Raw genomic sequence first — 16,360 nt, 5'->3', positions numbered from 1 at the left:
CAAAATATCACAGTTAGCAGCTGTTTGGTTGTTTCATTTAGTAATTCTTCCAGTTGTCTTCTGTATTTTTGCTTGTTGGTTTAGAGATCGAAAGGTAATGTTCTCTTGAAACTGATTTGTTTGAAAGTGTCGCAAAACGTGCAAGAAGTAACGTAATATCATATTGTAGAAATGTTGTCATAGGCACGGTTTTCCAATGAGCCTGAGTTGATGTATTATTAAACATAAAAGTAACCTAAAAAGTAGCTACTTTTAAACATCAACTATCTAGACAAAGATTTTTGTCCTGTCTAACCTCACTCTGACTGTTTACAGCAATTAAAATCACATCATAATCTGTTGAATTGATATTCAGTTCTTTGTAATATGGAAAACATACTGTGTTTTTATTGTAATAAGTTTAGTATCAGTCAGTTAAACAAACTTCAAACAAATCAATCAGTTAAACTTTCAAACAAATCCAATGTAATTCAATGTGCTTTACGAGCGTTAAGAACAATGAAAATAACAAAAATAGTTTATAATAAAACAGTAAAATGTTAGAATAGAATGAAAAGAGAATGAACAATTAATAAATGCTGTAAAAGCAAAACAGAATTTAAATAAATGATAAAACAAACAAATACTAGAATCATAAAGTAGTGTTGATTTTGTCAAGCGGAACAACGCTTTTATTAAAAAAATACAGTTTTGTCATTAATTTAAAGGGGTGGTTGATTATGATTTCACTTTTTTAACTTTAGTTAGTGTGTAATGTTGCTGTTAGAGCATAAACAACATCTGCAAAGTTATGACACTCAAAGTTTAATGAAAAGGGAGATTTTTTTTTTTTTTTTTTAAGAATTCTTTGTTTAATGGAACACTCCACTTTTTTTGAAAATAGGCTCATTTTCCAACTCCCCTAGAGTTAAACAGTTTTACCTTTTTCGAATCCATTCAGCCGATCTCCGGGTCTGGTGGAACCACTTTTAGCATAGCTTAGCATAGTTCATTGAATCTGATTAGACCGTTAGCATCTCACACAAAAATGACCAAAGAGTTTCGATATTGATATTCTCTCACAAATGTCTCCATGGTTGCAAGGCACGCTCCCCGTACAAGCAGGGGGTCACAGGCGCTGCGCAATATCATTGCGCCTGCTGCACCCATGGTATGGCAGCAAAGTTCCTTGATTATTACGCTGGAATGAGAGTATAGTTCCTAGCCATATCAGCCTAGAAAATCGCAGCTTTTCATTTTCTGTCGGTCTTGGTACACGATGTAACTACAGAAGAGTCAAGTTTAAATAGGAAAAATATCGAAACTCTTTGGTCATTTTTGAACGAGATGCTAACGATCTAATCAGATTCAATGAACTATGCTAAGCTATGCTAAAAGTGGTTCCGCCAGACCCGGAGATCGGCTGAATGGATTTGAAAAAGGTAAAACTCAACTGTTTAACTCTAGGGGAGTTGGAAAATGAGCCTATTTTCAAAAAAAGTGGAGTGTTCCTTTAAGGACTACAACGAACGGCTGGTAGGGACTACAACGAGCTTCTTCCTGGGTTGGTAACATCACTAACCCTAAAATTTACATAAACTCTTCCCCCAGAGAACATGCAACAAAGGGGTAAGGCCATGTTATTGCAATAATGTACGTAACACAAATGCAATAGGGGTTATGCACAATTTAACTTCTGTATTCCTTAAAACAGATCGGATCGCTTCCGGTTTAGGTCTTTTGTATGTGCTTCATGAAAAAATTAGCTGTTTTATTCAAGATAACTTAAAAGGAGTGAGCAAACATGAGAAAAACTGATGTCCCTCGCATATGCAGATTTATATATTTTTTCTTCACACTAACATTTAGATATTTAATAGAATAAAACACCTATAACAATGTGAACTAGGTAGATTCGCTGATTACCTTAAAAGTCCATAAATATGCCATCAGTAAATACTCCTGTTTGAAACAGTTTCTGACATTTTCAGTAAAATTGCAGATAAACAGAAAGACAGACAGACAGACGGATGGATAGGCTGTATTGAGACATTAAAAATTTTCGTAACAGGGTTGAAAACCTCTAATAAATTGACAGCGCTAATATAACCATAGGTTCACTTTCAACATTGTAAGAAGCTTAAAAACCTCCTTTCACTGACCGTTTGTTGAAAAAAAAAAAAAAAAATTTTTAAAAAACATTCAGGCCCTTCTTCTCAGCCCCCACTGCTGTAAAGAATTGTGCTATCATTTTCATAATATTTGCAGTCTTCCGGATCTACAGTATCAGTAAATCACCAATAAACAGAAGGTTATTTTATTAATACTTATTTTACTTACTAACCAGATGATACTGTTAATCCATTTCATGGATTATGTGAAACTCTCTAAGATAACAAACACGCCATGCTTCACATATTCTCTGGGTCCCAAAAGTGGAAGTATGTCTTAGTCAGATGGCTCAGGAGCTCAACACGCAACTGTCACTTCCTGTTTCCATGTTCATTCTGCGCACACAATAGTGCTTCAGGGTTTAAACAAAGCCCAACATTAGAATATAATCAAGGAATCCTATCTTCCTACTTATCATGATTCTACTGGAAATAATCTGAGATATCTCTCCAGCTGTGCGTGAAACTAGATTGAGATCAAAACTAATAAGAGGCGTTGGGAAGCGCCGGTGATTCAGTTTCAATGGCTCCTCCTTTATCGTCCTCCGCCACATGCAGCCCGGCATGCAGATGAATTGGTCTCAGAATTGGATGTTCTTCAGGAACCAATGGGGATTAGATGTCTCGGGACTCTGCAACATTCTGTTATCAGCAATCAGTAGAAGGCATAATGAAAACTATGAGGGGCCCTGTAGCCCTGTTGAATAAATACAAGGCACTATAAAAGTTATATAAGCACCAAATAAAAAAAAAAAAAATAATAAAAAAAAAAAAACAGAACAATGGGGTAATTTTATTTCTAAAGAGGGCATCAGTAGAGGTAACTCACTGACCAGAAGTGTATTAAACTGTACACTGTAAAAAAAAAAACTCAACTTATTGTTTTTTGTGTAGTTTTTTAATGGGTTTTCCTTACTCCAAAAAGTTGAGATAACCTTTTTCATTTTGTCAGTTCAAATACATTTATACAAATCAGTTGGACAAACACAGAAAATTAAAGCTGCAGTACAGAACTTTTGCCTCTTTATCGCCATCTCTTTTTGAAACATAAAATTGCAAGTTACTTGCAAGTTACTCAGTAACCAAACAGTTGATGGGCCCCATTGACATCCATAGTATTTTTTTTTTCTATACTATGGAAGTCAATGGGGTCCATCAACTGTTTGGTTATCAGCATTCTTCAAATTATCTTCTTTTGTGTTCAGCAGAAGAAAGAATTTCATACAGGTTTGGAACAACTTGAGGGTGAGTAAATGATGACAGAACAGTGTTAATTTCACATTTTTTCACAGACAAAAACGAGACAATGACTAAATAAAAAAACAGCTTTGAATGACAAAAACTATGATGAAAATCTATTGACATTTTTGTCAACTAATAAAAAATAGATGAAAATGTTAGGGAGGGACGATTTGGCAAGAGATCCAGTCCGAACTGATGTCCTCCGCTGTAGATGCGCACATCTGAATTGTAACGTGCTGAGATAAGTTGGCATACACTTGCTGCATGTCTCATAAAAAGTAAAAAAAATGTAAACGTCTGGGAAAAAGAGAAGAGCAGACATATAAATCTGAAAAAGCGTGACGACACTAAAGAGAGCTCTATTTGGTGCGGTTTTCTGTGCACACACACCCGAAGCACGCAGCCGTGCACAGAAATCCGCCTCTCAGACAGCGTACAAGTACTGAATTGAGCTCTCTTTCGCGTCTTCACACCTGAACGGACAAATACACACAACATTGTTAAAATGTCCATTTTGGAGAGTATTCATGTAAACACAATCAGTTATGTCTTAAGAAAATGTAAACAGTTTTATCAGAATATCAGATGTGCATCAGTGTATTGGATCCACGTATTCAGTCTTAAAGTGACAGCAGGTTTATTAGAACATCCTCTGCCCTTAATATTAATCAAACAACAAAAGACAGAAAAACTCACTCACTGCTCTTTAATAGCTTTAATAGCTAGAAGACCATATGTTGTTCTTTAGGAGAAATGGTTTTATTTAATTTTTAGATTATATTATTTTATATGTCACAGCAGTTAAATCTGTGTCTGTATTGCATGTTCAAATTTTAATATCATTCATATTAACAGGTTAATAGATATTTTCTCCAGGAGTATATAATGGGTTTGGAAATTTTAGAGAAATTCTTAATTGATGTATTACAATTTAAGTAAACCCATTAGATTTTAGTCGACTAAATCTACTGGAAATTTAGTCTACTAAAACTAGACTAAAACTAAAACAATTCAGATGACTAAAATATGACTAAAACCAAATGGCATTTTAGTCTATATACTGTGACTAATACTAAATCAAAATTTGCTGTCAAAATTAACACTGTGACAGAATTATCATTTTTGGGTGAACTATCCCTAACGTATCTGCTGCTTTTGTTTTGGTCTCTGTGAACTTCTTTCTGGAGCACATCACAAAAATACACCACAACCTTGCCAATACTTGCCACAGACATGAGAAATATGTCTATAGAAAGCTTGAAATGTCTACTTTTAAATGAAAAATTCAAATTATGTCATCCATATGAAACCAACTTTCCAAGCAACTGCATCCTCAGCACAGGCCACATTAGCCTGATTTTCTTTTTTCTGTTTACAGACGTGATGTAACCACGCAAGGATAAATGTCCTCAAATTGACATTTCCCATGAAATCAGACCTGACAGCTTAAATTGTAAGTCATTTTTATAAGCTTACCGTAGCGAATCATGCTTGGGAGACAATGGTGTATTATGTACTTGCTCAATAGCTGATTTTTGTTATTTTTTAACCAAAAAAAAGTTACATACTGCAGCTTTAAGTTTAGTTTACTAAAATCACTTTTCACTTCAATTTTTCAGTGTAGATCTACACATTAATGGAAAGTCTGAGCAATGGAAAGCCAGAGTTTAAAGGTACTGTGAGTGATTTAGGTCATTCTGCTGTCAATATCGGCATCTTTACTGCACATTCAAATATGTCTTTCTTAGGCCCCATCCACACGAAGCCAGATCTTTCCCTATCCGAACTTTTTTTTCCTTGTCTCAAGAAATATCTGCGTACACACGAAACCGCTGAAACCGGCTCAAAACGATGTAGTATACATGCCAGACCAGTATGTGGCACTGTTATTCTGCCACAGAGATACACTTAAAACAGAGAATAAGACTTGGAGCATGCGCATAAACCTTGCGCGCTGTATACAAACTTTAGTAAAGCTTAGAAATAATGCTTTATTTTGGTTCAGTAGCTTCTGCAGTATGAACACAAGCATCTAGAGTCTGCTATTGTTGTTGTTGTTGCTGTTTTGTGGTGACTAGGGTCGACACGTGGGGTGATGACAACATCGTTTCACAAAATACACGGATAGGCTGTACACACGAAAACACAAGAGCGTTGTTTTCAGATTTATCCACTCTGGGACCCAGTTTAAAAAAATATCGGATTAACCTTCTGAAAACGCCGGATTTGTCTGGACAAAACGCCTATCTGATACAACATTTTTGCGTATACACCTAAACACGTCTCCGTGTGGACAGGGCCTTAGTTTGGTGAAGGAGCAGAGTATTTTGCATTCTGTAACATTTTTAAAGCAGTGCAGAGCTTCTGTTCAATATGTCTCCAAATCAAGAAAGCAGCTTAATATTTTGTTTTTGTAAGTGGATGCAGGAAGCAGACAGAAATAGTTTGATGAGATTGTTGAAGGTTAACAGTCTACACCTAAACTAGGCTCTTGGATATCTCCCAGACGATGTCTAGCCATTTAAGGCTATGACACTCTCCATGCTTAAGCGAAAGACACTTAAGCTCAGGCTTTGAATAACAGACTTGCTTGCCAAGTGACACTACAGAAGACACTGTGCAGATTGCAGTGTGAAAAACCATTAGGCAACCTACACCTTTGGAGCTCAAACTGATGACGCAAACTGCTGTAAGTCTTAGAAGACGGCTACTTATCGGGCTTTTGAACCAGAATAGAAAAGTGCCCCTGAAACAAGAGACAAAACTTTCAGAGCTTCCAGTAATCTCTACATTGAGCAATGATAAAGCTATGGTTTCAAATTATGCTAAAGCCTTGATTCCTAACTTGGAACTCCAGCCCTGCAAAACCTGAACAGTTAGCCTGTTCTGCTCTCTTCTGGATGTCTCTGTAATAAAAGTTTGGGATGACTGTATTGATTGTTTGTGTGTGTGTGTGTGTGTGTGTGTGTAAAGAAAAGGAGCAATTATTTTGAAGATCAGCCAGCTCTTTTAATAATCAGAATGTATATGGTACAAAATACAGCCTGAAAAACTTGTGCTTGACCTTTAGAAATCTCAGGATGTCAAACTGAATATATAGGAGTTGTTTTATTTTATATTTAATAATCAGCTGATTTATTTGGTTTTGTAATTTTATAGTGATAAACATTAAAATTAAATTGACAATATGGTAACACTTTATTTTGATGGTCCCTTTTGAACATTCTGTTGACTATAAGTAACTTTGCAACTACATGTCAACTATCAGTCATTAGAGTATTAGTAGACTGTCTGCTAAATATATCTGCTAACTCTTTATTGTGATGCTCCTCTACTTTAAAACTACATCTCAACTTATTCTAACCCAACCCTACCAGTCTACTAATACTCTACTAACACTCTAATGACAGTTAGTAGACATGTAGATGCAATGTTACTTATAGTCAACAGAATGTTCAAAAGGGACCATCAAAATAAAGTGAAACTGACTATATATTTTAAAGGTAACAGGGTTGAAGATTTAGGTGAAATTTAACTTAAGTTGTTACTCAGTAGGGGCTAATTATTTTGGGACCAAATGTTTGTAATTATTGATAAACTAATATTTTTCCATAAAAGAAAGAAAAAAATTGTACACTTACTTGTGTAACAGGGTTGAATGGTTGAGCTTGACATTCATACATTATAAAATGTCAACATAACAATATTTAAAAAGTTTGAGAAAACTGAATGAGATTATTTCACTGGGACAATGTCACCATCTCTGTTTGAAACATGCAATTGCAGTTATTCGCGGAATTATCATCTTTACATGGGTTATGCATGATAAATCTAATGTTTGCTGTCAGTCACCGCACCCGTGTGGTTACTGTACTTCGGAATCACAGACTGTAGTCTTGGAAGTATGACCAAAATAAGAATTTTCACCGGAAAATATCATCTGAACAAGTAAGTAACAAATCTGCCACTTTTGTTCTGACCAACTGAGAAAAAAAAGCATTACAATAAATCGTGCTACCAATGGTGATTAAATGTAATGATCGCTTAGCTTATATCACATCAAACCGTGCAAATTATTACTGTTATACTTTTTTCTCAAATTGTTAATGTTAACAACATCAGCATTGCGTGACTGTGTGTATTTAGTGTGTATTAGCGTTACCTGTAGATTTCAATTTCTGCAAAGACGAATGGCGCCATGCTCGAATTTCCTATGGAAAACCACTAGTACCACTCGGATTAGAAAACATTATTACAAGCTTACTGTTGTGAATCGGGTTAAGGTAAGCAGATAGTTTTGAAGTTTATGTACTTGCTCAAAAATTTATTTTGGCTTATTTTTAAGCAAAAAAAAAAAGTTATGGATTGCAGCTTTAAGAAATAATACCTTTTTTGTGTAAAAAATAATGGCTGCATCAACAGGGCTGCACTCTAAATGTTTTGTCTTTTATTTTACTTCATTGAATTTCAAATATAAAGTCAAAAGTTTCAAATCTTTCAATTTGATTCAAAATAATGATGTTGAATGATTTTAATTATTGGTTACAGTTGAAAAGGACAAGACTTTTGAGGTGGGACAGGCCAAAGGGGGATTTAGATGGATTATTTTATATAAAACAACAAAAAACATGGTATTTGTGCCAAAAATGCCAATTAAAAAGTCCTGGGACCAAAGTGTACCACGTTTCTAGAAAGTGCCATTCAATTTCGGTGCCCTCAGTTTTTGGTCATCAGTCTTCAAGAACTCTCATTGCTAGTCTATTTGACTGATTCCAAGAGTGGTTAATGTAAGCTGTTTATTCCAATTTGCTCACTGTTTACTTTGAGAAAGTTGTGTTTTCATGGTCAGATGATCTCATAAAGTCATGGGTGTGCGTCAAAAGGATCAAGTTCACATAACCATTTCTATTCATCTAAAGAGCTTTACAAGTGGTAACTTAACATGGCACTCTAATTTCTATAAAATATATCTCTGTAGGCTTCAATTGGTAAGGGATGTTAAAGGAAGCACTGTACAGTATGCATGTACACAGGACTTGACGTTGCAAGACTCTTATTCGTGATGTTATTTGCATGTACTCAACGGTGTAGAGTGGAGCTGAAAAGTATTGATTTAATAACTTGCAGGGCTGTAGTGGCAGTTGCTTTGGCTGTGCAAGCACTGAGAGATGACAATTTTATGCATCATCAAAGGTAATGAAGGATCTGGATCCTTCCTTCAGGGAAGAGACTTTTGATTAGGCCATAATTCCAGATTATCCTTTTGAACTGGATAAAAATGAGGGAAAGCTGAAGAGCCTATCTTTTTGAAAATGCTGTAAGGGGAGGAAAATGAGGTCATTAGAGAGAGAAAAGTCATAAACAGTGCTCTGAGAGTCATATGGAGGACATTTTGGCAGTTACAGAGGTCAGTCCTCTGAGCGGCCATTTAGCATGTGAACTTTAATTTATGAGTTGTGGGGTGGTACAGCAGGGGGGCATTCTCAAATGTTTTATTAGCAAACATATTATTGTATCTTAACAGTATTGCATTATTCATGTTGGAAACTGATCCTCAGCATTGGTCTTGTTTTCATAAAATTTAACATAAATGTCTTGTTAGAGTCTTGAGGCAATAATATACAACCAACGAGATATGAAAAACAGGAAACATGCTTCTCGAACCACTGAATGCAGAAGTTTTAAGCCATGCACCATTCGATTATTGGGCCAAGGGGGTTTCAAATGTAACCTCAAGAAAATTTTAATTTTAATTGGTTTATTAGTATTTTTCCAGGTCCCCAGACATCCTGGTTCTGGATGGATGGATCAGATAGATAGATGGATGGATGGATGGATGGATAGTGTTGGGGGTAATGCATTACAAGTAACTTTAGTTATGTAATCAGATTACTTTTTCAAGTAACTAGTAAAGTAACACATTACTTTTTTAATTTACAACAAAATATCTAAGTTACTTTTTCAAATAAGTAACGCAAGTTACTTTTTCACATTTATTGACTGACAGCTCTCCTGTCTCCATGTTGAGAGTAATAAAGTGCAGGGGTGTTGTGCACGCTGCGTAAACATAATGGTTATTGTAGTTCTAGACTAAATGTGAACATGCATTTACTCATCTCACTTGCCAAAAAGATTTATTATTCCTCAAAATGAATAAAAACAGTGAAATGCAATCTCAGAATTTTATGCAAACCTGTAATAATTAACTATATTAAATTACACAAATATACTTTATGTATTTAATCTCACTTTATTAACCAGTGTCTTTGCTGCTGACCTTTAATGATCTAATTCAACCATACTAATAAGCAAAAAATACTTTAGATTTAGAAATAAGAGTGTTGTTGAACTTCCTTTTCCAAATGCCTTAACATTTGCCAAAAAATAGAACTTTTTTTGTTGTTATTAAAAAACACAAGCAAGCACAGCCCAGGTGAGAAAAAGTACTGCAAAAGTAATGTAACTTTTCATAAAAAGTAACTTAGTAAGGCAATTAGTTACTTTTCTAGAGAGTAACGCAATATTGTAATGCATTACTTTTAAAAGTAACATTCCCCAACACTGGTTTTCATTGTTATTCTACATTTAACATTTGTACAGACTGCCATTGACCAGAGCAGCACAAATTCCAACACATCCAATGTCCAATCAGCCCCTGGTCACATGGGACAATAGAGGGAGACTGAGCAGTAAATCTGAGATGCAGCTGGTTTAATGAGCCTTGGCCGGCAATGAGAACCCTGATTATATATGGTTATGAGGGTGTGTGAACGCCTACCTCATACCCACCTAACCTTTGAGCCCCATTTATGGAGAGGTCCACATGTAAATCTTTTACTCTAATCAGCTATTTGCATTTTTTATAGTAAATCGTTGACAGATGCGATCGATCGTTCAACGTTTGGTGTAATAGAGGCCAGTTGTAAGTAGTTCAAATGATAATTCTGCTACCCCAGTATCAGAATTCCTGACTGGTCTTCTGTATTTTTTAGTTCCTAGAGGTGTCAGCTGACTTTTGTTGTTTATAATAGTCTTTATAATATGTTTTCATATTTTGAAACATTTGTGTATCAGGTAAAGCCTATGAAATGGAGACCTGCAAAGTCTCTGAAAAACAAGTCAGTGGAATTTATTGTCTTACTGATGGCCTGCAGTTATTCCAGCAAAGCCACTTGTGAAAAACATTAACAGACTCAAAAGAATTCTGGTTTGAAAATGATATAGTAAAACCAAATGTAGGAGTAACTTTAGGTTGCCATCAGGTAAAAGCTTTAAAAAAGGGAAAGAAAAGAAACCAAAAGAAATGAATTGGTATTCCTGAGCTTATTACTTCCTCAAATTAAAGAAAGGTTAAAGGGTTAGTTCACCCAAAAATGAAAATTCTGTCATTAATTACTCACCCTAATGTCTTTCCACACCCGTAAGACCTTCGTTCATCTTCGGAACACAAATTAAAATATTTTTGATGAAATCCGAAAGGTGTATGACTCATCCATAGATGGCAATATAATAAAAACTTTCAAGGTCCAGAAAGGTACTAAAGACTTTGTTAAAACTGTCGACGTGACTACAGTGGTTCAACAAAAATAAAGACTTTTTTTTTAACAATATCTTCTCTTCTGTGTCATTCTCATATGTTGTTTACGTCCAGCACTTCTAGATTCTACGTCAGAACGCCAACTCATTATTGGCCGGCTCCTGCGACAGCATCACATGCATGCATCGTGCTGCTCACATGATCAGCTTTGGCCAATACTGAGCCAGTATTCGGTCGTAAACACAGAAGCCTTCAATGTGCTTTCCTTGTCACCAGCATTAGGATAATGACAAGGAAGAGAAGATATTGTTGAATAAAGTCATTTTTGTGCACAAAAAGTATTCTCGTCTAAGGCTGGGCGATACAGCTAAAAAAAGTATCACAATACAGTGTTTCATATTGATCGGTATCAATAATTATTGAAAAAATTTTAGTAGAAAAAAATGTTTGAATTTAACCAATGCATTTTTAATTAAGGCAAACAACAAATAATTTGAAACAAAGCAAAATAAAATATAAACAAATCTTTGTTATATTTTATATGAAGATTAAATTAATAAGTGTTAAAAAAACTTAGAGCTGCACAATTCTGGATAAATTGAGAAACTTTTTTGTTTGTTTCAAACCGAGATCACAATTCTGAATGACAACTAAAATGAAAAAAACATGTAATTTACTAGAGGTTCTGACAAAGTATTAATTGCTGCACTCTATTTTAAATGATCGATAATATAGACATTAGTGTTTATCTGAACTATAAACTTTTATCTCAGTACTTCTGTGATAACCTGAATATTTGTAGCACAGAAATAAAGATACTGTGTGATTGAAAGCACTGTTTGTGCAGCTGTTAATACCGACATAACTGCTCTCTCAAGACGAACTTTCAAGTAGATCAACTGTAAGACGTAAGGAAACCATGAAACTGCCACACTGACGAGCTGATATATACTTTTTTTTAATTCACAATCTCCTCGTCGCCGGCAGGTACAGCACTCATTTTCATGTGTTTGTGTGTTCTGATTTCACGTGGCGATTGTGCAACTGAACTCTACAGCAGCTTGTTTGCTGTCACTCGTAGCGCGTCATTTTAGTGAAACTATATCGAGAGTTATATCGAACATCTTTTCTATCGTCATCGATTAAGACGTACCGTCGATAAATATCGATACCGTTTTATCGCCCAGGCCTATTCTCGTCGCTTCATAACATTAAGGTTGAACCACTGTAGTCATGTCGACTTTTTTAACAATGTCTTTAGTACCTTTCTGGACCTTGAAAGTGGTGATTATAGTGCTGTCTATGGACAAGTCCTATACCTCTCGGATTTCATCAAAAATGGTTTTACGGGTGTGGAACGACATGAGGGTGAGTAAGTAATGACAGAATTTTCATTTTTGGGTGAACTAACCCTTTAATTGTGACTCATAAGCCCGGTTTCACAGACGGGGCTTAGGCTAAACCAGGATTAGGCCTTAGTTCAATTAGGATATTTAAGTATCTTTTATAAAAGTACACTAGAAAAAAACATTATTGGTGTACATCTTGAGACAAAACAATGGCACTGACATATTTTAAGATATGTCTGTACAAGTTGCTTTCAGTTAAAACAGCTCAAACATGCATTTTAGTCTAGAACTAGCTTAAGCCTTGTCTGTGAAACCAGGGGATAATCTCAAAATCAAGGCTTCATATCTCATAATTGTGATTTTATATCTCACAACTTTGACTTTGTATCTCATAATTATGACTTTATATCTCAAACTTTTGTTCATTTATCAAAATTGTTACTTCATTTCTTGTAATACTTACTTTATATAACACAGCTGTGACTTTATTTCATGTAATTGTGACTTTATATCTCAAAATATCTCAACTGTAACTTTATTTCCTGTAATTGTGACTATCTTTTTATCTCACAGTTACAACTTTCTTGTTGTATTTTATATCTCAAAATATGAGCTTAATTTTTTACTTTAAACTTTTTTTTTTTTTTTTTTATGTACTCTGAGATGGAAACAGGCTTCCATAAGATGAACACTGCAGTAATATCAGTGACCTAGAAAATGCAGCTTAATTCTGCATTGTGACTGCCATGTTGAGAACACTTGGCATCCCTCCCAATTGTTGCACAGTTTTGGTTGCAGAATAAATGAATGATGTGTGATAAATAAGTCACTGAATAATATTTCTACAGTGGCAATGGTAACCAAAAACCAACTGCTACCACTCCAAAATCACTTGTCGCTTCATCACGTCTGGTTAGGACATGGTATTAGAAACAAATTTAATCTCAGAATTTTCCAATTATATTTTAGGAGGGTTTGCAAAAATAATCTTTTTTTTAAACTGTCATGACAACATTTTCAAATGAGGAATTCAGAAGAACAATGATTTCCCCAATGTGACGTTTCAAAATCAAACAATTCCTCAAAATGACCTGCAAAATATTCATGGCTGTGGTAAAAAGAAGAACCGTTTTTTTTTTTTTTTTTTTTTTTCAGAGATTCTCTTTGCTGTTATTGTAGCTTAGGAAAATGTGGAATCTGACCCCATTTCCTCCCATTTTTTTTTTACAGCTGTGTATGTTTCTTTTCTATTTCTCTCCCCCCCCCCCTCATTTTCTTTCTTTTTTTTTTTTTTTCAAGATTGCAACATCTGGTGAGGCTTTCTCACAGTAATCTCTGGAGCTAACAGGCCTGTTCTGCATCATAATGGAGCTCAGAACTCTTTATACACAGTTACTCTATCGTTCACACACGCAAACACTGCTCTGACAGGCACACCAGAAACACGTGGCTCTGGTTCCTGCGATGAGGTAATGCCTCTTGGCAAGAGTGAAACAAGAGCTGACCGTACTGAATGGTGAGGACAATCTGTTCAGTGTAAACCTCTCAGGTAAAAATAAGTGAAGCAATACAATAGAAAAGAAGGAAAAGTGATTATCATTGTTTTCGTTGCGCAGGCGCGCACATGTATTCCGACTTTGACGTAACCCAGATACTGCAATACCTCACACATCAGCCCACATCGATAAAAGCTCCAATCTTTCTGGCCAGATGTTTACTCCAGATGCCAGACCATCGTTTTGCAAGTGCCACATTGTATTTTACTTGGCCGTGGTGTCGTGTGAAGTGCCACGACAAATGCGAGTCCCTGGCGCCGTGCCGCATTTAATTGGGGTGAGTTAGTGTTTGGCAACAATCTGTTTTAATTGGCTTTCAGAAAGCTTTTCTCGCGCTAATGTCGTTTTGGAGTTCTTGCACGTTTATGGGCTGCATCTGGCCGACACAGATCCTTGGATGCACCTCGTGATCTATGTGTGTACGACCGTATTTGGACCAAGTTATGACAAGCTGGGTCAGGGCGTAAATATTAGGACAGGCTTGTAATGTATGACGGACAGAAATCCCCACCCTTGAGCAAGAGGAGACCTCACAAGAAAGAAATAGAAAAACTATCAAAGAAGATTTAGACCCCTTATCGACCAAAGGCCATTTCCTGCAGTGCCTTTCATGCGTCTGGGGTTCCAGTAATGTGGATATCCGAGCAATTAACTGGCTCGTGTTAACATGTCAGAGTATTCTTTTTTTTTCAACCACAAAAGTTTCAAACCATTTTAGACATTTGGAAAGCCATCATCTCTGAAAACTTTGAGAAGTTAAGTGGATGACACAGACGGTGAAGCGTTTCCACAAACTGTACCTGAAGGTGCAGTTTTATATAACAGCCTTTTAAAATACATATTTAGCTGCAGTTCACATATAAAGCCTTGAAACCATTGGAGATTTCCCAATGCACACTCCTGGTATGCTTAAACAAACGTTTAGCTTGTCATTACACCTCGGTTATGCAAAGTTCACTGAGAAAATCATGCAGCAAGAACGTTAGTGGACCACCAAGGTGGTCTGTCGACCACAACAGAGAAACCCACAATCACTTTACCTGAGAGACGCTTCTCACGTGCACTCTTCCAAAATACATCCCAAGCCTTGTTAGTGGAATCCTTCACGTGCTCGCTGAAAGACCTCCTGAGTGGAGTTTTCACGGTGTGTGCCATATCCATACACTTTCCAAGCTGTCCAGTCGCTTTTCACTCCATCTGAGCTCCGTGAATCCTCCAAGTCCAGTGGGGAGCCAGGAGAGAAGGAGGTTTCTTCTTACTAGCTTGACACTTGATGCAAAAAGTCTGCATGTAGTTTTGCAGACACCCTCTAAAATGAGATTGTGTAAGAGAGAGAGAGAGAAAGAAAGTGGGAGAGTGAAGAGGAAGGGGGAGAAAACTTTTTTCCTCCCAAGTTAGGGGTCAGAGGAGCCTGAAAAGGAAATAGCATCTACTTCGGGTTAAGCGTCACCACCCCTTCTCATCTCCCTTTTGCCTCTAAGACAAAGTCAGTTGTGCATCTGGATGGTCACCAGTCATACACAATCATTTCCAAGAAGGATGCTAAGATAAATATTACGTTTGGATGTCTCTTTTGCTGAGGGGTGGGGAACTATGCAAGGACTGTCCCCCTTTATCTTTCTCTTTGCTTTTTCTCCAGTCATTTTGGCTTTACCGGAACTTCCCGTTTCAAAGGAGAACTTCTCTGTTTTTGATATTACATACTGTCAGCCCTTTTGAGGTTGACTCTTTGATTCCAAACAAACAATTTGGTTCTCAATAAACAGATCTGTTCATTGGCTTGTCACAGTGTCCTTGTTAACTTGTATTTATTGAATAATCGAAGTTCTCATTGTGCTTACAAAGGATGACATTTATAATTACACGAGTTGAAAGAGTGAATTTTTTTAGTGTACTTTTTTAGTGCTGATCAGGGGATTTATTCTTCTTATGTCATCTTCCAAATTCGAATGCTAATACGCAATGGGTTCCAGCTTTCACAGTTTCATTTTCTTAATTCATATTTTTTGTCTTGTTGTACACTACTAATATTTAAATATCAATAAAATAAGATTTTGTTTTTGTGAGTAAAATTGCAGAAGATATGTAGTTCCCTTTCAGTCGGTCACGTTCGACGTTCGTCGGTCACTACTGACGTACGTCTCCGTTCCCTCCTTCAGGGAATGAGGGTTACATACGTAACCGAGACGTTTTTTTTCTTGGTTCAAGCACAAGTCTGACTAAATATATGATATTTAATTTATGAGTAAACTAAGATCACATTACTTGAAGAGGCTGTTGCATTTTATTAAATAAAATAAATTAGTCACACTTCAAACAAGAGGTTTGACTCCATTGTGTGCTTTAAAAATGTAAAGAGGTTGCTTTTGGTTACATGTAAAACAAATTACTTTTACATAAATGAGCAAATGTATGTGTGTGTGTGTGTGTATATATATATATTTACTTTTGTTGTTATTATTTATTATTGTTTAATGTCAGTTTTCTTTATTATTATTGTGGAAGATGTGGAAATATGTACAGCCA

At 35.9% G+C, this 16,360-nt stretch overlaps 1 protein-coding gene across 2 annotated transcripts in view; it reads right to left on the bottom strand.

Moving 5' to 3' along the window:
* The window catches only part of si:dkeyp-23e4.3 (rho GTPase-activating protein 7), a 71,517-nt gene extending 56,159 nt beyond the window's left edge, over positions 1-15,358 (bottom strand). The window contains exon 1 of one of the 2 annotated variants that reach the window (XM_051878776.1): positions 14,875-15,358. In XM_051878776.1, coding sequence (XP_051734736.1) covers positions 14,875-14,995 — 121 coding nt within the window. In that variant the 5' untranslated portion in view covers positions 14,996-15,358. The remainder of the gene's footprint in view (positions 1-14,874) is intronic. The other variant, XM_051878774.1, reaches the window with a different exon arrangement.
* Positions 15,359-16,360: the final 1,002 nt, after the last annotated feature.

This window comes from Ctenopharyngodon idella, chromosome 21, assembly GCF_019924925.1.
Source record: "Ctenopharyngodon idella isolate HZGC_01 chromosome 21, HZGC01, whole genome shotgun sequence".
Lineage (NCBI taxonomy): Eukaryota > Metazoa > Chordata > Actinopteri > Cypriniformes > Xenocyprididae > Ctenopharyngodon > Ctenopharyngodon idella.
This window is presented reverse-complemented; position numbering and strand designations above follow the sequence as displayed.